General features: G+C 36.7%; 1 protein-coding gene across 4 annotated transcripts in view; it reads right to left on the bottom strand.

The window, feature by feature from the left end:
* Positions 1-21,162, bottom strand: part of LOC113436154 (uncharacterized) — a 72,381-nt gene that overhangs the window by 46,841 nt on the left and 4,378 nt on the right. For all 4 annotated transcript variants that reach the window (XM_026700408.2, XM_026700407.2, XM_087930262.1 and 1 more), the window contains exons 2-3: positions 4,395-4,643; positions 66-167 (exon numbers count right to left, since the gene is read on the bottom strand). In XM_026700408.2, coding sequence (XP_026556193.1) covers positions 66-167; positions 4,395-4,643 — 351 coding nt within the window. The remainder of the gene's footprint in view (positions 1-65; positions 168-4,394; positions 4,644-21,162) is intronic.

The following is a 21,162-nucleotide window of genomic DNA, read 5'->3' as shown; positions in this document are numbered from 1 at the left end:
GTAAAATAAAACTTATATAAAAATTTCATGTGGAAAACCGAAATGCATTACAGAAATCATCTTACCTTTCTCATACAATTCTTCCATGGCATGCCAAGTTTCTGCCCTGACTTCTCGACTGCTTTTTCCAGGAACTTGTGCATCTGGCCAATGTATTAAATAAAGATCTAAACGAACAAACAAACAGACAAACCTATTGCATTTATACTTTTCATTAACCAACCAGCCTAATGATGTATGCAGAACATATAGCACAAAGTCTTGTTTATACAATTCTAATTCTCATGTCCCATCTTAATATCCAGGAAAACCACTTTTCTAGATTCTCACAAAAATAGCTCTGCTAAGGGTAGCCATGTACAAATATAGCTTCAAGCTATGCTTGAGTCATTTGATTTTTTTTTGTTTAAAAAACTCAGTGTCCGAGGATTGTAGCAGTCACAAGAATATTTGTGGGTGGTATAATTTATGTAGCATTTATACAGCAGGCTATATAATTTTAACCTACTAAGGTAATTGTGGTCAACCATATAATGTTCATTGTGATTTTCAACTTTTCTTCCTCTTTTGTGTAAGGCCCAGGCAAAAAGTAAAATCAAAAAGCTTATTAAGATGCCTGTACTCTGATGTGTAACTGATAGGATAATTATAACATGTTATGTTGTAAATTATGCCAGGTTATTATGCAACATTTAAAAAAATGGCCATAACAAATCCTTCTTAGCAAACTATAGACGATGAACTTCGACCTCATTGCAAATTGCAAATATAGCATTTCTCCACACACACCCCAAATATAAAATTTATGCAATTACCATGCAAGAGAACAAGCTGCATGAAAAATAAACCTTTAGGTCCCATGCCAAATGTGCTCAGGAGATATGCTTTAGACAACCATTTGTCTGAAATGTTATAGGGTTCCTGCTTAAGCAGGGGGTTAGACTGGAAGATTTCCAATTCTGTTATTCTACTCTTACGGGGCCTGCATGCTTAACACGCAAATGAATTAAAATTAGAAAAGCTGATATATTCTAGCATGAAATGCATCTTGAACATCATCTTAATTTGAAATGTCATTTTAGGAAAAAGATTGGTATGATATGCCATTCAGAGTACACATAAAAGAAAGTAAAACAAAGCTTGTTTCCAGTATGGTATCACTAAGCAGTATCATATTATTTCTGTTTTGCAGATTGTTTTCAAGAACAGTTGACTGTATGTGCTACTGTGTTGACATTTGAGCTTAATTATGTTGTTTCTTGCATGTTTATGGATCAGCAATTCCCATGGGAATTGTTTTAAACATGTATCACATATCTTTAAAATCACTGGGAATTATATTAATCTTCTTAGTGACATCAGCAGGATTTAAATGAGCAATAAGCTGCAAATATTCTTTGTTACTGATACTAAGCATTGTAAGAAAAAAAAATTCTGTTGTATTATATGTACTTTTAGCTTAGCACAACAGTTTCCTACCAAACACCTGCGCCAATGAAACCAGTTTCTTGAATTTTACATTTCTATTCAGTGTAGATAATCAAAATGAAGTTACACAAGGGAAAAATAGGAATTTTAGGTTAGGATGTCTATAAACAAACAAACAGAAATAAACAAACAAAAATAAAACATTTCATTGTACATAGATTTTCAACCTGGTAATCTGCCTTCTCAAGCCGCCCTTGGTATCTCATTAATTTTCAGTGACTACTTATTCTCCAGGCATTGTCAGGGCTTAGAAGAGAAGTTCATCTTCATTCAAAATGCAAGCCTATCAGCATTTTAGTTTAGCATATTTAGTTAACTAATATCTGCAATTCCATCAGAATTCCCAGCACAATAAAAGGTAAGGTTATTAAGAAACAGAAAAACATACATGGAAGAGAATATCACCATTTATATATTCAGCAAAAAAGGATGAAGACAGGACTGTCAAACTCCCAGCCCACGGTCCAGATGCATCACACTGGCCACGCTCACACCTGGTTTAGAGAAGGGCGGGAAAGTCCCGATATGTTACATGATGCCACCATGACAACATGAGTTTGACACCTCTGATATGGGGTAAAGAGATGTTATCATGATATCATGAGTCCAGATCTCAAGGAATGCAAACTCTAAATCCAACCTCTAAATCCATTTTATTTGTTTCCAATGTTTGTCAATGAACGCCTAAAGCCAGATTATAACAACTGTGAAAAATCATAGTTTAATAAAAAACATGAAAACAAATGTTAGAATACTGCTCCCACAATCTGGCACATTTTCAATTTCTTATTGGTATGTAATTTGTCGGGCCAATCTTCCTTTGTGAAGTATTGAGCACTAGAAACCAAATTAAAACAAAAGAACAAAGACAAAAAAACTCTAGAGAAACTAAAAGATAGGAAAGAAAAATAAAACCGTTTGTTGAGACAGTATTTAATCATTAGTTCTTTGTTTATGAGAATATTCTTCAGTATTTGTGACAGAAGAGAAACTACATCCTTTTCTGAATGCAAAGAAAACTTTCAATAAACCCATTTAGCATGACAAAAAGCATTAATTCAAGGAGAATATTTCAAGACCCTACTTCGGTTTGAATCAAAACCAGATGACTAGGCTATCCGTAACTAGTTTAATGCATCTAATGCACACAAACATAGAAAAGGTATGAGTTAATGCTTCCTTTCTCTGGTTCTTGTTTCTTTTTAGAAGGAGTTTGGGACACGTGAGGTCTTTCTGCAGTTCTTCCTAATTCTTAATGAAGAAAATCTCCTGATAATTCTAAGCCAGGGGTATCAAACTCGTGGCCCGCAGGCCAAATGTGTCATGTGCTGGCCTCACCCCCGCCCAGTTTAGCTAAGGGGAAAAAAGTCCCGATATGTCACGTGACACCACCGTGACGATGCGAGTTTGACACCCTTGTTCTAAACTATGGCTTGCTTGCTTTACAGTGGCAGGGGTTGAATTTCTGGCTGTACTCACAAAACATGCTAAGCCACAAACTGTCATCACAATGGTTATACCATGTCAAAATATATTGGCTTAAGGGTCCAATCTGAACCAACTAAAATGTTGATTTTCCTTGGGGAAGGATTTCATCCATACTGATTTCTGATGCAAACTAGGGATGCTAAGAATGTTTGTATCAAGTGTGACTTTTTCCTCAAGCAAATTAATCACAATGTTGTAACAAGGGGATAAGGAATTGTTTGCAACAGATTAATTATACAATTTATGGGTGTACCACTAAGTCTCATCAGAATCTTTCTAGGTTTAAGTTTGAGGTTCCCTATTTGTAAGAAAAATTAAGAAAAACAGATCAGTACAAATTAGTCCTATTATATAGAGATCTTATGACAGCAAGCAGCTAAATGCTGGTTTAAGATCTATAGCAGATAACATCACTAATAACATTGCTATTAACAGCGGCAATCATTTAAGACAGCATTCTCAACATTCACTGCTTGGCAGCCCAGGGGAGGGGAGAGGGACACCACCCCGCCATTCATGAAACTCAATCTGCGCACATGCACACCAGCTGCTGCTCACATAACTCAAACTTTGAGCATGTGTGTTGGCCCGCTGCTCACGTGTGTGCGTGTGCCAGCCAGCCGCTCACAAGGCCCTATTCCAAACAAGCCATGGCCCAGTAGTGGGGATAAATCTGTTGGGGCCCCCTGATTTAAGGTAAGAAATGCAGATCACATGACCCTTTTTCTGAATTGTTCCTTTCTGCTTTAACTTAAAAGGGGGAGTGCTTTAAGAGTACTGCAATTTCATCAATATTAAGATTAAACAGGATAGAAAAATTAGTGAGACTTTTTCATGTTGGCACTGGAGAAGAGTTCTGAGAATAGATAATCATGAATAACCACCACCACCCCCCAAAAAAAGAAATGGATAATTGAACAAATCGACTCAGAGTCTCGGTCAAGGCACAAATTATCAGGCTTCAATTTTCATATTATGTGAAGACCTAGCTCTTTAGAGAAGTCTATAATGTTGGGAAAGATTGACTCAATTACAACATCAATGGATACAGCAGCAATGGCTGCACCTGAAGGAACAGTTGGGGAATAGATCATTCAAGAGAAAATCTATGTTAAGTCACTAAGAACTGACACCAACTTGATGGCACATAATCAATCATTCAAAGCTAAGGAGACAAATTATCTTAATAACCTTCTAATCCTTGTTACGATGTGTTTTCTTTCCTATGCTAAAGAGATTAGCTAAAGAATCTAAAGGAATAATCTCCCCATTAAAAATTCTTATTTGTGATCCAGAGCAATCATAAAAGCATGTTGTTACAGGTGATGCAATAAGAAAAATATATTAAACGTGCACCAAGTTTTATGACTATAATAATCTGAACAGGAATAAAAAACAAACAAAAGCCAGCTTCATACCTAGATATTCCACCCCAAGTCTGTTGCAAGATTCCAAGCAGGCTTGTTTTGTTTTGTCATAGCCATAGTCAGTATGCCAGAGTTTGGTTGTTATCCAGAGATCCTCCCGTGCTATTCCACTCTCTTTGATAGCCTTCTGCAGGAGCGATTCACAGCCATATCGTTTTGCCGTGTCGATATGACGAATGCCACATTTCTGAAGCGCGTATACCACTGCCTCGTGGGAATAGCCGCCTTGATGGGATGTTCCTTGAAACATCAGAGCGGGGAAAAAGTCATTATTTTGTTAATATGCTCTGAATTTCCTACAGACCATTACAGAAATATAAAGTAATAGTAAACCATGTGAAATGAACTGACTAGGAATGATTTGGTTTCATTATTTGGGTCATCTGTCTATTGTAGCTGTTTTAAGCAACTTATTTCATTATTATTTTTTTAATTTATAAGTCAAAGACCAATCTAAAAAATTTAAAAAATGAGATTAATAAAATGAGAGAAAGAACAAATAAGATAGATAAAAATCAAATAAAATAGGAAAAAAGTAATATGACACATATATTAAGGGATATGTAGGGCTGAGCTTTAAGCTACTTCTTGGCATCCAGCAAATTTAGTTTTGAATGGGCATTTATTGGGATCATAAGATCTTTTTGACTTCATTTTATATCCCTTTAAATCGTCACCACTCCATTTCCTTTTTCTGATATAGCAAACTACCTGGAAAAGATAATATTTCCCCTCCCATCTTTGAAACTTCTGTTCTTTTTCTGAAGCCCCATTGATGGATCAAAGATTCTCTGCCTTTCTTGAAGCCTAAAGCTTCTTTAGATAATAGTTCCATTTATACTTACTACTGGTAGTCCTCGACTTACAACCATTCATGTAGTAACTGTTCAAAATTACAACAGCATTGAAAAACTGACTTATGATTGGTTTCCACACTTATAACTACTGCAGCACCCTTGTGGTCACAGGATCAAATTTTGGACTCTGCATGTATTTAGGACAGTTACACTGTCCCAGATTTGTGAGATCACCATTTGTAACCTTTCTAACCAGGTTTCAACAAACAAAGTCAACGGGAGAACCCAGATTTGCTTAATGACATTATTCATGTAAGAACTATGGTAAACAAGGTTCTGAAATGGAGCAAAATTCACTTAACATCTGCCTTGCTCATCAATGGAAACTTTAGGCTCAATTGTGGCCATAAGTGAAGGACTCCCTATAATGTTCTTCTCTCCTTTTCTCTTGTCCTGTAAAGCTGTTCAGATCTCATGGTTACTTTTTCCTGCCCAATAAATGATTTTCTAAAGATGCAGATCAGATTCTCCTTTTCCCATTTTGCAACACCAGCTTATTAAACGGGGATCAATTTCCCTGGCGCAATATTCCCCCATCCTATGCGGATGAAAATTATGGATTAATCCACTTGCAAGTTACTAGGTGGACTAAAACTGTCCTGAACATTCACACAATAATTTGTGTTACAGAACCCTCGAATTGTATTACAGAACCCTTTCCCTGCTATGAATAAGGAAATGTAAAGTGGAGATACAGGGTGGCAAACTGTTCAACACATTAGTTTCACCCTGGCCCTTGCTGGAGGTTTAAATCAAGGGCAATATGTATGCCAGCAGGAGAGGAAGTGGTTTAGCTGGGGGAAAAAATAGCAGGAGGCCTTCAAGATAAAGAATGTTGGACCCCAAGAGTAGAAAGCTGTAGTTATCTTATCTTAGACTTTCCTTCAGCTGTTTTTTCCTGCCAACAGCCCACTTGTCTAGAGACTTTGCATTTAGGGAAGCACAAATTCCTATTTCAATCTTCTGAGTATAGCCAGTTTTCAAGGTCACCTGTTTGATGTACGTTTGGTCAGCTTTTTAACTGACTACAGTACTTACTAAAATTGAGGTTCATACAATACTTAAATTTCTCTAGGCAATCAGATTCAGAACACTGTCGGCTTACAATATAAAAACCTTTGTTTGTTCATCCATAGTTCAGTAAATCCCCAACTTCAGTAAAGTCAGAATTTGTCGAGTTTATAAACTCATTATTCATCAACCATAAGGTAGCTCAACAAAATGGCTGTTAGCTCACATACATACCAACCAGTTAAAGCATCTTGTTCTCCCTACAATACATACACAACTCTTCACATATTTATTAGGACTACCAAGTTTGGTCTGAAAAAATCCAGCCAACCACGGGATGTCAGCAAAAGATATTTAAATATATAAATATTTTTTTTCCACCTTCCAACCTTTACATAGTTGGATCTGGTAGCCCTATACTGGTAGTTCTTGCTTAATGACTGGACACTTAGCAACCATTTGAAGTTACAGACCCCTCCCCCAAAAGATATTTATAACTTCATTCATTCCTCCCTCATCACATGATTGCAATTTGAGCAGTTGACAATCAGATCACTTTTATGGCTGATTATTGCATTGTCTCACATAATAACTGTGACAGTCATGAATGATTGCTTAATGATAGCTGCAATAAAGATCATAAAATTGGGCCAATCACGTGGGTCCCTCTACTTATGACTTTCATGTCTTACAACTGAAATTACGGGCTGAGTTACAGTCGTAAGTCGAGGACTATCTATGCTTTATATAAAATAAACTAACCCTGAGAAATGTTTTCAAAGACACAACTTTGCACTACCAGTTTCCATTGTATTAGCCCAGTTCCTGAGATTGTTCACTTTGCAATGTATGGTTTCCTGAGCTTTGGTTTTAATAGCGTTCCAAGCTTGGTCTCATCTGTAATTGTCATTAATTCACTCCTATTTTCTCCTTAAAAATAGATATACGAAAGGGGAAAATAAGGTTGATCTATGCTAGTTATTTATCCAAACGAAAATATAGATATAACATTGCAAATGTGCAAAAGTGAGACAGAACCCTTCACTTTTTAGGTTACCTCCCTTTTTATAGCTCAACCTACTGTTCCTCACATTTCTCACCAATTTACCCTTCCCACTATCCTATCCCTATTCGCCCACCTCAAGACACAAAGTTTCCATGAAATGTTGGAGTCTTTCACCCTGTTTTCTATTCACTTCCTCAGATTACACACACACACCTTCATGGTTCTATGCTAGGGTTTTAACATCCCTCCCCCACTGCATATTTCCTTTCTATTCTCACTATACAGAAGCTTCACCCTCTCTGGCTCACATGAAGAAAAGGAGGTTGCCAAGTAGTAACAGAAGCCAGTGTGGCCTAGTGATTAAGGCACCAAGCTAAAAACGTGGAGACCACGTTTATAGTCTGGCCTTGGGCATGAAAGCCAACTGGGTCACTTTGGACCAGTCACTCTCTCTCTCAGCCCAATTTACCTCACAGATTGTGTTAAGTTGTGGAGAAAATAGGAGAAGGAAGGAGCATTGTGCTAGAGAAAGTCTGGATAGGGAACAATAGGCTTCACCTGAACCTTGGGCAAGACTGAGTGACTCTGGTTTTGAGGGCCCACTGGTTCTAGGATTATGTCATTTTTGGTGCTGGATGGTGTTATACCACCCTAGAGAGACCTATTGTGCAATCTGAGGAGTTCCTTGACCAAGGGTCTTCAAACTTGGCAATTTTAAGACTTGTGGACTTCAACTCCCAGAATTCCTGAGCTAACATGACTGGAGGAGGAACTCTGGGAGTTGAAGTCCACAAGTCTTAAAGCTGTCAAGTTTGAAGACCCCTGTGCTAAACTCCAAATCTACCCTGATTAAATAAATATACAGTATACTCCACAGAGGAGCCTTAAGTTCTTGTTCTTACCTTTTTTAATTTATATTGTTCTTACCTTTTTAAATTAATATTATTAATTTTAAGAGAGAAGTAAAATACAAAGTAACAGAAAAGTTTGGGGAGAGGATTGAAAAAGGGAAAAAGTTAAAAAGTGAGTTCTGCTCTTATTTTTTGAATAATAAAAAAAATTGTGTCCTTTGTATCATTAATCACACAGCTGAAATAATGAAAATTAAAACCCTGGTAAATCCAAATTCAGGAAGTTTCATTGAATATTCAATACTTATATACCATACTACAGTATACTGCTCAGGTAGTCCTTGACTTACAACAGTTCATTTAGTTACAATGGACTGAAGAAACTGACGTATGACCGTTTTTCACACTTATGACCATTGCAACTTCCGATGATCACATGCTTGGCAACTAGTTCATATTTATGACCACTGCAGTGTCCTCGAGTGATGTGATCTGCTTTTGCAACCTTCTGACAAGCAAAGTCAATGGGGAATCCGGATTCACTTAACAACCTTGTAACTAACTAACTTAACAAATGCAATGACTTAACAAGAAGTGGCAAGAAAAGTTGTAAAATGGGGCAAACTCACTTAACAAATGTTTCACTTAACAACATAAATTTTGGGCTCAATTATGGTCATAATTCGAGGACTACCTATACATGTAATTAAATGCAATATGCTATAAAAGAAGTCAGAAAGCATCAATAAGGAACATGTTACATAAAGACACTAATGATAAATTAAAGGAAAACTACAATATTTTGTGCATAACAAATCTATCCCAATTAATAAATTGTTATCAGTGCCAATGAAATTAGGTCGTAACTACTGCATTTGTTTCCAATTCAAATTGTCATTTCTAAGAAAACAGAATGAATGGGTTTCTTTAAAGGTCTTGCAAATCTCAGACAGTTTTATGCATCACAGATTCCAGTAAGAAAATAAGATGGAGAGAGAAAGAGAGGGGGGAGGGAGGGGAGGGGAGGGGGAGGAGGAGGGGGAAAGAATTCAGAACATTTTTGCACTTTAGAATATTTAGTTATGTAATATATGTATAAAGAGATAACTGCTATTGATTCTGAATATTAAATTAAAATATGGCCTTATTTCTTTTCAAACCAAAACTATCAGTGAAATTTAACTATTTTTTTGTTTTAAATTCATACTCTTTTTAAAGTAAGTCAAGTATATAGCCCTTGAGTGCCAGCTATGCAATTCTAATGTTTCCTGTTAAATCTGGAAGCAAGAGGCATCAGGGTTGCCAAGCAACCATCTATCCACCTTCAACTTGATTTCCCTCAAGTTTCCCTTTATTTTGAGTCTAGAATCTAGATTAACCACATTCCAGTTAACAAAGGCTGCCTGGAAAGTCACACAGTTGCAGCAGAATTTTAATTTAAAAGCTGCACAGCAGCCACAAGGCATCTAGGATGGGTCTTGAATATTACCTCTGGGATCAGCTGGCAGTATCTTGTGGTTCAGATGCTGCCTGCAGGAATCTTTTTTTTTTCAAACCTTTAATCCAAATTTAGCCCAAATCAGACGTAGCTTCTTCTTTTTCACTTGTTTAATGGCTAAATATACCAATGCTAATATTCTTTATGAAAATAATATTTTAATGATCAGGGGTGTCAAACTCGCATCGTGACATATCGGGATTTTGTCCCCCTTCGCTATACTGGGTGTGGGCGTGGCCCAACAAATGACGCATCTGGTCCACAGGCCGGGAGTTTGACAGCCTTGGTTTAGCTCATTTTTAACAATCTTGCACATACTTAGGTAGGAATAAATGCCTGTAGATAGATGCAGAAGAGTCTGCTACAATGTTTAATTTAGTACAGAAACATTTCCTTTTCAAATAAATTAAAAAAAACCACTTGAGTTATCATCTGCAAGCAGATTTTTAGCGCTCTCATATGGTAGCGCCATGCAACATTTATTATCTCAAGTTTTTCTCCAAAACCTGGTTGTATGCTTTTAGTTCTGTGTACTGTTAAAAATTAAAAGAAAAGTTTCATGGGGAGAATAAAACCCTTGAAGAATTCCTTGAAAGCTTTACAAATAGGAATGAAAATAAAATCGTGTGGCATTAAATCCTAATTATATCCAACCGTTCACTAATCTCAACACCACTATATAAAAATGGCTATCTGTTAAATTTTCAAAAGCTCCATAAAGTTTTATACGTTTACTTGGCTTCTGCTATGAATAGGCCATTACTCTGTTTTTCAGCTCTCAGAATTAATTTCCTGCCTGAAAAGCGTCAAACATTTTAACTATTGTGTTTCCTATAGCAATTCAGAATCATAGCTTAGGTATTTATCCTCTGGAAGTTCTTTGTTTGCGTAAAAACAGGATGTGTGCTAAGGAAACCTATGGAAAATTATCTGACTTGCTTTAATCCTGAATAATATCACCTGATGTCAAGGTCTGAGGAAAGTTTTTGCAGAACCTGGATATGTAAAATGTAAAATAAATCTGGCACTTATTAATTTAAGCCATTTTTACCTGATATTTCAGGTAACAAAGAGAAGATGGACCTGATCTCAAGTTCATATCTTTAAAACTTTGGCACAAGAGGAAAAAAAGGGTTTAAAAAAACAAGAGGGGAAAAACACATTCCGATGGTAGACCTTCTAGTGGTTTCTTGGTAAAGGATAAAGAAGAGAAGTGGGGTCAGCTTGGTCACCTTGCATTATGATTTTTTTCAGAACAAAACACTCAGTTTTCTGGCTAATGGATGAGGCCTGATTGTGCTACACTTCAGTTCTACAATCCCATGGCAATGGGGTTTGCTTTTCTCCAAGTTACTTAACATTCAGGCATCATAGGAATGCTTTAACAAAATATCACTTGACTTTTCAGCTCCCTTCTTTTGTTTAAGAAACTTGCTTCTAAATCAGAAACACTGTCTAAAAAAAGGAATCAAGTTTCTGATAGTTTTTATTTAAACCATCTATCTTGTTTTTAATAAATCAATAATGTATAAGAAATGCCATTTTTCATTAAAATCAAAGAGATGTGATTTCTCTAGCAGAGCTGATGCTTCAAAAGCAAGTTCAGATTCTAACCACACATAAAAATTGTGGCTAGCCTAACACTATGAAAAGGTCACTAGGACTAGTTGCCTTTTTTCTAACAAAGCCAGCCATGATGTGTTACCATGTGTGATGTGTAACTTTATGGTATTTAGAAATGAAGTTCTGAATGTCAGCTTGTCAAAGGAGCGAAGCTATTTCTTCATTCAAGTGCAATAGTCCACAAAATATTTGAAATTGTCAATAGAATTTAGCAAACAAAACCAGCCCTCAGAAAATTCCTTTGTAAGATTGAGTTGTAACAGCTGTTTGCAAAGCCCCGCTCACAGGAGTGTCGTTATAGCAATTTTTACATATGTGTCTCAAAAAACCAGGGTTTTTGTAAATAGTTACTTCACTCCATAATGAAATGAAAAGTTTTTGGAAAAGGGTGTCCTCATCACTATACATGTTTCCAATGAACTGTGACAAAACTTCAAGGGAAATGGAGGATTCATTCCAGGGCTTAGCTATCTCCTGTGGGAATACCCTGAATTATACACAAATACCTTAATAAACGTACAGGAATGACTTAAATGAAGATTCCTGTAGAAACCTTCCCTTTGCTCTAAAAGAGTGTATAACAGAGGCCAGCAGTATGACAACCACAATACTCCTAGATGGAATCTGAAGAGCCAAATTAAATTATGTTTTAAACATTTAATAGTGGCTTCCATCTCATAAAACTAGTGTTTTTTCAGCCCAAACCATATAATATCCTGGGAATGAGATATGACAATTTTGCAAGACTTTCACCATTTAATTCTTTTATATATAATTTGGAAAGGGCATGAGTCATTATTATGAGACATTTTGTGACAGTTCTTTTTCCTGAAAAGGTGACTTGTCCCTTGTATTAAAATATACATTTAGGCAAGCTTTCCTGTTCATTCATTGCAGAGGTGGTATTCAGCAGGTTTTGACCAGTTCTGGAGAACCAGTAGTGGAAATTTTGAGTAGTTCGAAATACCACCTCTGACTGGCCCTGTCATCTATTCTCTGCCTCCCAAGTCCCAGCTGATCGGCTGGGTCTTCTTTTGTTGCCCTGCATGGGAGAACAGAGCTGGAAAGCAGGTTAGTGGGGTAGGGGAAGAATGGGGATTTTACAGTATCCTTCCCCTGAAGTGGGGTGGGAATGGAGATTTTACAGTATCCTTCCCCTGCCACACCCACCAAGCCACCCCCACAGAACCAAAAGTAAAAAATTTTGAATCCCAACACTGGTTCATTGTATATGGATAAACTAAGTACCCCTTACAAGAAGCACAAAATCCTGATGTTTTAATGTGTTTTGAAATAGCATTTTAACAGATAGATATAGGTAGTCCTCTACTTATGAGCACAATTACGACTAGAATTTTGGCCACTAAGGTAATGCAATTGTTAAGTGAGTCATCATGTGACTGCACCCAATTTCATGATTTTTTTTTTGCATGGTCTTTAAATGAATCACAAGATTAAGTCAATCCAGGTTCCCTCAGTGACTTGTCAGAAGCCAGATGGGAAGGTGGCAAATGATGATTATACAACTCCAGGATCTGACTGTGGGGATACTACAACAGTTGTAGATGTGAGCACCTGCCATAACTCACTTTTTAAAGCAACATTCTACCTTTGATTGGTCACTAAACAGATGGTGATAAGTCAAGGGCTATCTGTAGACAGGTAGTCAATAGCTACCTTCACACATCACACTGAGATTTATTTTGTTTAATATGATTTTTAACAATTGGCCAAGATCACGTGGCGTTAAAGCATAAGCCATTATAAATAAAGTACCATGGCAAGGTTCACAGAATGCTGAAGCCAAAAAATAAAGGCAGCAGCTTTTGCTTATCTCCATCAAGATCATCATCCTTACTCCCTCCACATTCTTACTTTGTGAGAGCCAAACCATCCACAATATCCTCCAAATCTCAGCAAAAAAGAGGAGACTTGCAATTCTCCAAAGAAACAACCGTAAAGGAAAAACCTCTCTGAGGCCTCTCTTCAAGGTCAGCCCACATCAAAGGATGGCACATAGCCTACCACTTGATAAAGGCCTGAGCTAAGCACTTCATCCACCCTTTGAGGCCCAGCCAGATGATAATAAAAATATCCAGGGATTTCAGGTTCTCTATCCTCAGCTCAGATGGGAATCTGGCAACTGCTATTGACAAAACTGGTAGAAGGTGGAATACAAAATAAATAAAATAAAAATAAAATTTACAAACAAATTCACTGTATATTATTAGATACTTAGATACTAAGTGCATAGATAGGCTTTAAGATAATCAGACAGAATTACAGATATAGTTGAAGAAAATTGGCCTTTGCCAATTTTGCTGGATGCATCACATGCTAGACCTGCCCCTGTCCAGTTTAGTGAAGGGGGGAAAAGTCCCAATATGTCATGTGATGACACCATGATGCCATGGGTTTGACACCCCTGACTTACACTTCACGGTGCTTATTTACAGCCCTCTTTAAGTGGTTTGCATAATCACCATTCTGCCCCCAACAATCTGGGTCCTCATTTTACCGACCTCAGAAGGATGGAAGGCTGAGTCAACCTTGAGCTGGTGGGACTTGGACTGCCAAACTGCAGGCAGCCGGCAGTCTGCAGAAGTAGCCTGCAGTACTGCATTCTAACCACTGCACCACCACCACCAACATAATGCCCTAGAAATCATTCATAGTTTTAGGACTGAGAGTCATGAACAATCTGAAGAAAATTCACCACAATTAAAAAGTACTAGTTACCATTTTATGACTAGGTTGGATTATCTTGATAAATAAACATGTTTTTAATTTTAATCAGCTTCTGCATTTTATGTCTATTTGATTTCGTAATTAAATGATGTAGGGTCTCCTGCTTGGGTGCGGGGGGTTGGACTGGATGACCTACAAGGTCCCTTCCAACTCTGTTAATTACAGTATCCATCAAAACTGCAAAAAAGCAGAGAGAAAAACTGCGATAGCTATTATGGTTGTTGGTGCTGCTCTGGGGGTCATTTTACACGTAGGGCTAAATGCCTCACCTATCATTATAGGGCCTTCTGGTAGATATTAAGAAGACTGGGCTGAAGTGGGAAAGCTTTTCCTTACCCAAGTCTTAGTTTTACTCATGAACAGAATGAAAATCTACCAATTATGCTAAGCCATGTAACATATACAGGTAGTCCTCAACTTCATTTAGTGACCAAAGTTACAATGGCATTGAAAAAAGTAACATGATCATTTTTCACACTTACGACACATCCCCATGGACACATGATCAAAATTCAGATGCTTGGCAACTGACTCATCTTTATGACAGCTGCTGTGTCCTGGGGTCATGTGAGTACCTTTTTGTGATCTCCTGGCAAGCAAAGTCAATGGGGAAACCAGATTCGCTTAAAAACCATATCACTAACCTGACAACTGCAGTGATTCACTTAATAACCATGGAAAGAAAAATAGTAAAATGAGGCAAAACTCAACAACTTAACAAATGTTTCATTTAGCAACAGAAATTTTGGGCCCAATTGTGGTCGTAAGTCGAGGACTACCTGTAACTGAATATATACATTAAATCATAAAGCATGCCTTAGAACAAGGGTCTTCAAACTTGGCAAGTTTAAGACTTGTGGATTTCAACTCCTAGAATTCCTGAGCTAACATGACTGGAGGAGGAATTCTGGGAGTTGAAGTTCACAAGTTTTAAAGCTGTCAAGTTTGAAGACCCCTGAATGTATACATTAAATCAGAAAGCATGCCTTAGAACAAGGGTCTTCAAACTTGGCAAGTTTAAGGCTTATGGACTTCAACTCCCAGAATTCCTGAGCTAACATGACTAGAGGAGGAATTCTGGGAGTTGAAGTCCACAAGCCTTAAAGTAGACTTAGCCTAAAGTATAAAACTAGTTTCCATATCATCCTTCTTCTCTATGACTCTTCCTGAAGTGCAGACCTCCAAGGGCATGTTAGCTGTGAGTGCTAAGGGACCCACATTGGAGACCCTGTTCCATACTGCCAATTTTCATCTTTTTTTTTCCTTTTTAAAAGCAAGCACAAAGTTTATCTACAGGAAGAAGGAGGAGATCTGAAACCAGAGTGGAGACAATTGAAAAGCAGGTAATGAAAGCCCACTCCATGTAGGAAATTTCATAAGCTGTGCTATAGCAGCAGCACACTTTTATTTTCAAATGTCTTTCTGGAGAAAGTGCCAAAATCTTGAAGTCTTTTCTTTCACTCAACACTTTCCCACCGTTGTGGGAACTATTTCTCATTAACAACCAAATTGTTTTCAGATGCTCGGCTATAAGATGTTTCCTTAGAAACCATTTGGTAAAAGGCTGTGGCTTTCTTCCATAGAAAATCTCAAGCAGTGAAAAGGCAGATTTTCTGGCATAAATCAAATCCAATTTCCAGGGTTCACTAAACCTTTTCTCCTCAGAATAATGTTTTGTGACTAGATCTGAACAGTTAATAGTTCACGAAGGATTGCTGGTGTGAACCAGTTTAAAATTATTTCCACTCTATTTCTTTTGTTACAACTGAAATGACTTTTCAGGACTTCCTACAGTATACCTGGTTAGATCTTCAGTCTCTTTAATTTTCTTTTAGTTCCCTAGAGAGAAAATTGAAAAGGTGTGTTTGTATACAGTTTCTTAACAATGAGATGAATAAAACAGGATTATACTTTTCAAGCAATTAATTTATTTCACAGATCTATAAAACTGTAAATTACCTTTCTACTTTGGTGAGGCAGTTAAGACACCAGGATAGATACATTATAATACATTATAATAATACATTAGAAACCTATCTAAACTGTGATAAGTTATGATTTATCAGAACAAAATTGTTTCATACCCTTTAGTTTAAAGATGGCTTATTTTAATATAGAAGAATTTAATTAAATTCTGTCTCAGGATAAATGATGTATCAAAAATAGAAAGAAAAGCTTCAGATCTCATCATAGCTCAACAGTGGGGCAATGTGTAAACTTAAGATTTCTTGGTACTGTAATGTCATAATTTATTGTCACTTTTTATCTGAGTAGCTGCACAAATATACACAACTACAATGCCTGAGACAAAAACAAGGACAAGAGTAATCAAGATAAAACTAAATTCCAAGATGGAAACTAAATTCCTTTCCAATGATTATTCACCTTCTTGAATACTGACTTTCTCCTTCTTCTCTTCCTGTCAATCTATTCATTCTGGCCTATAGAACTTAATCAGATTTGGTAAGAGCCCTATTGTGTCTGTGAAATTGCCAAGCCAAACTAAAATTACGAGGCTGTCCTACTTCAGTCCAGAAATGCATAAGCTTGCGATGGTGCAAAAATATGTAGCTCGGTTGTAGGATGAGGGAAGAGATTTGTTCTCTGACTTTGTGCATTGGTTTCCAAATGTTTTGTTACCAAGCTAAGTTACATCCACGGAAGATGTTACCTAGCCTGGTAATGAAACATTTGGAAACTAACCCAAAATTTCAGAATACGAACCTCCAACTTCATGTACAAGTTTCTTAGTTCCTGGGTAATGTGGAAGAGTATCAGCTGAGATGCCAATTAATTATGCTTGCTTTGTCATTTTTGTAGACAGAACACAATTGTATATGAAAGTCTCTACCTTCCTAGGATGGATTAAATAAATAACACTGTAATCCTATGCATAGTTATATCAGATATAAATTTCCATCGGCACTTATTCTGTATTAAACAAGTATGCTTCTAATATGCTAAAATAAGCACGACATCTGTGTAATCTCACATACTAATCTTCTTTTGTCTTCAAGACTGTAAGACAAAACAGACCACATCTCATGTTCAGAAGCTGGAATCTCACTGATAAAAGGCATCCTGCAGCCTTTGTGTACATTCATTTTCTTCCATACCATACCAACAAGCAAGAACTAAGCAGTAGAGAACTGTTCTTCTAATTCTTCACAGTACTTAATACATGTGCATTAATTGCAAAAGGAAGTTTTTAAATCCAGAACTCTGCACAGTTGCTTCTGTTGACAAGACATATCAAAAACTCCCAAGGGAAGCACTAAATCAGCATTTCTCCTCCCCCTCAATTCAGCTGAAGAGGCTATGGCTACAACCCAATTTGTAGTCTCACACGATGCAGCCATTCAGCTCTTCCAGATTTTGCCAAGATCCTGGCAAAGAAAAGCAAGTTTGAATTACAAATGTGATAAACTTATGCTAAAAGAAAGTACCACTGGCAATCTTTGATGAATTTAAGAAATACTGTACAAATACAAGCCTGTCACATTGCTTAGAGCAGTTCACAACCACAAAATCAGGAGTCTCTCAAGTTCAGAACAAGCAGAGGTTAAATTACAGAATCTTGGAAACTTGCTCTCTACATCTTGACCTTTATTTATTCATTTATGAGCATATTAAGGCAAGATTTCCCTTTTTCTCTATTGCCTTTGATCTATTTTCTAATCGAATCTTTGTTTAATAGGGAGGATGTTAATTGTTTGATACTACAATTAACATCCTCCCTATTAAACAAAGATTTGATTAGAAAATAGATCAAAGGCAATAGAGAAAAAGATAAATCTTTGTTTTTGTTATGCAATATGTTGGAACTTTCATTTCACAGGACATCAATGATTTTGCTTCCCAAACACTTTTGGCTGTATCTTACAGATTTTTGGCTGCTAATCACGAAAATAACCTGTTATTTAACCTATCACGTAACATTTATAGAAATCTGTTTTTACCCAATGGCAATGTATGCCCATCAGTAGCTGTTGGCTAAGGCTGCACCCATGAAAGAAACATTCATGGAATAAGAGAACAATAAAGATTATCCACCTCCTTGATTGTCAAAATGTATCAATACTTTATGCAATTTGCTACAGTGTAATATGCAGTATTGTATACTCAAACTCTACTGCATTCCATTGCTATTGGCAGATTACAGGTTCAATTTCCTATTCTGAATTCTTTAAAGGTAATTAAAAATAGACATATATTCTATACATAGAGTAACTTTGTGGGAAAAGTCAATCTCTAAAATCTCTTATACATTTTAACAGATGGCATTTAACTATTATTCTCACAATAACCCAGTGAAGTGGGTTAGTTTGGATGTCTCACAGTGCATCAAGTCTAAGAAGAACGGATGCCTGAGCAGAATTCAAAATTGTGACTGGTTCACATTATTATGCTGTAAAATGAATTATTGGGTGTGCCTTAGTTCATTATAGATACCTGGCTAACTGTAGATTATTCAATAAGTTATCAGTGATTAGTGGCTTCGTGCAAGGTCCAAAATCTGCCCAAGTCAAATTATGCTAGTTCTCTGACATGGATATACTATTACACTGGCCTATCCAACTTAAAACTATGGCAATTTCCTGAATGTTATGGCAGCAGAAAAGGTCAATGGAATTTAACAAGAAGTTTCTTCCCCCAAAAAAACCCTCACTGAACTGCAGAAAAGCACCTACCCAAAGCCTGGCATGAATACCTATAATGCACACAAAGTTCCAGTCCTGTTACATGGCAAACTTTTCTGCTATTACTTGTTTCTCTTCCACAGGCTTCCTTTTTATAAAAAGTTCACACAAATACCTTGCTAAACAATTTTTTGTCATGCCACAATACATCTCTGCTACATCTCTGTCTTCAACAAGAATGGTCGCACAAAATGGCTTCTAAAGACATTACTCAGCTAATAAAGCTTCTCTAGTCCACAGGTGTTTCCAACTACTCTTGGATTTTTTTGTTAAAATGAAATGTTTAAAAAGAATTTATTCAAAATCACAGAAGAGTGAATAAAGACTAACTAGGAAATGACAGTTTCTCGCTTTGTTAAAATCAAGTAAAATGTGGAACAATATGTGGTTCCCTTTCAATAATTTTTAAATTAAACTAGGACTTTCTGAGGTTTCCTCCATCCCTTTCACTGAACTTGGTAAATCTTTACATTCATTGCAGACAAAGACTACTTGAGAATGAACATCCTCAAAAATGTATTGCTCAAAATGAACAATCTCCCTAAATTGAGGTCAAGCATGGAAACAATGTAAAGTGTGTATCTGCATTTCCCATAAAAACACAAGTAACTGTCAACATATTTCCTTCTCCTTTTTATCAAAAGGATGCTAATCTCTGAAAACCAACCTCAAAAAACCCCATCTGTTTTATTCTGATTAACAGATTTTTTTCCTACAGACACTCAACAGACACAAAATATTAGGGCTTGGAGTTGAAATGAGAAGTCCTTGGTGCTCTCTAGGTAAAATCATCAGTGCTAGTACAAGGAAATAACATTTGCTTCAGAGCGCCATCAATAAGAGGCAGTTTTTCCATGCTTCAAGATGAAATACACCCAAGTGTGTGTAGGACCACTACCTCTTGTACACTTGCTACTTTTTGAAACAGAGCCAATATCCTTACTCTGTCAGTTATTGCTTTCTCTTGACAAAGTTGAGAGGGTAATGTGAGATAAGCCGAGGCAGGAGAGTATCATTTGCAATGCTCCAGAATGGCCTTGTCTTTTTCTTGAAGTTCTCACTTACACTCCGTTTCTCTCATCCATTCTTGCTGAAGCATTTCTAAGACTTCAACCTCTTGTTTGGGTCACTTTGGTGAAACATGGTCATCTGGTGGGTCTTAGGAAGTGTGACTTCTCCGTCATGATGTCTACCTTATGAAACATTACCTCCATGAGGCGCAGTGGTTAGAGTGCAGTATTCAGGCTACTTCTTCTGACTGCCAGCTGCCTGCAATTTGGCAGTTTGAATCTTACCAGGCTCAAGTTTGACTCAGCCTTCCATCCTTCCGAGGTGAGTAAAATGAGGACCCAAATTGTTGGGGCAATACGCTGATTCTGTAAACCACTTAGAAAGGACTGTAAAGCACTCTAAAGTAGTATATGAGTCTAAGTGCTATTGCTATTGCTATGAAGGTAAGGACCCAACTCTGTTGACCTTCATTCCTTTTCTCTAAGGACCGTAGAAAAGAATTGTTTTATTTCCACCTACCTTTCAAATTTCAGAGATGAAGCTTTTGGCAATGGCATATGCATTATCTTCTTGAAGCTTCAGTCCTCCCAAAAATCAAAAAGTAACATTCGTGTAAAAAATAAACCCATAAATAAATAAATCAGGGCTTAGCGTCCGCTTGCTTCAGGAAGCAACGTACACTTCTGATGGAGAATTGCTATTAAGGAACCTTTGGTTGTGGAAGCTAGGGAAGCTAAGATTTCTACTCTCTTCAAATATAAACTCTTCCCCCATTGCTTTAACCACATTTTCTAGAATGTACTGCTAACAGGCTTTGCCAGAACTAAATCTTGTATCAGAGACAGTTTATTCTCAGGGAGACTGATGCTTCTTCTCACCATTCCAAAGAAACAATAAATAGCTAAAAATTTTACATAGTTCTCTAGTGAAAATGAGATCTTGGAAGCATTATTGAAAGTTAGTGTGACTGTATGGATAAATAAACAAAGATGATGGACCAGGGGTCTGTTTTTTCTCAGTTTTCCAATTTTTACTGGTTTTATTATTGTTGTGAGTTTTATTATTGTTGTTATCCTTTCTGACAGGATAGGCAGTCATCAAAACATTTAAATAAATAAATTCGTTGGCCAGGTCCAGTGATAATGTTGTATTTGGCAGCGATCAATAAGGATTCCAAAGCTGACAGGAAAAATCAGATCAGAAGCACAGAAGACAATGTCTCTCTATTAGAATAATGCATTTAATTTTTAAAGGATTAAAATAATGAAACATTCTGAAAATATGAAGTATGGTATATAAACACTAATTAGTATCACTTAAGCAAGGTAAGTGTTTTGATGCTTCCCACGTATTAATTATATCAACAGTAAATTTAATATCTTGCCATCATAAGCATAAAACTAAAGTTTCTCTTTTCCTACAATATTTTGTTTTTAGAGGTAGTAATTATTTTA

This window comes from Pseudonaja textilis, chromosome 3 (genome assembly GCF_049901715.1).
Source record: "Pseudonaja textilis isolate UNSWEBS1 chromosome 3, rPseTex1.2, whole genome shotgun sequence".
NCBI lineage: Eukaryota > Metazoa > Chordata > Lepidosauria > Squamata > Elapidae > Pseudonaja > Pseudonaja textilis.
The sequence above is the reverse complement of the archived record's forward strand: the minus strand, read 5'-3'. Positions and strand labels throughout refer to the sequence as shown.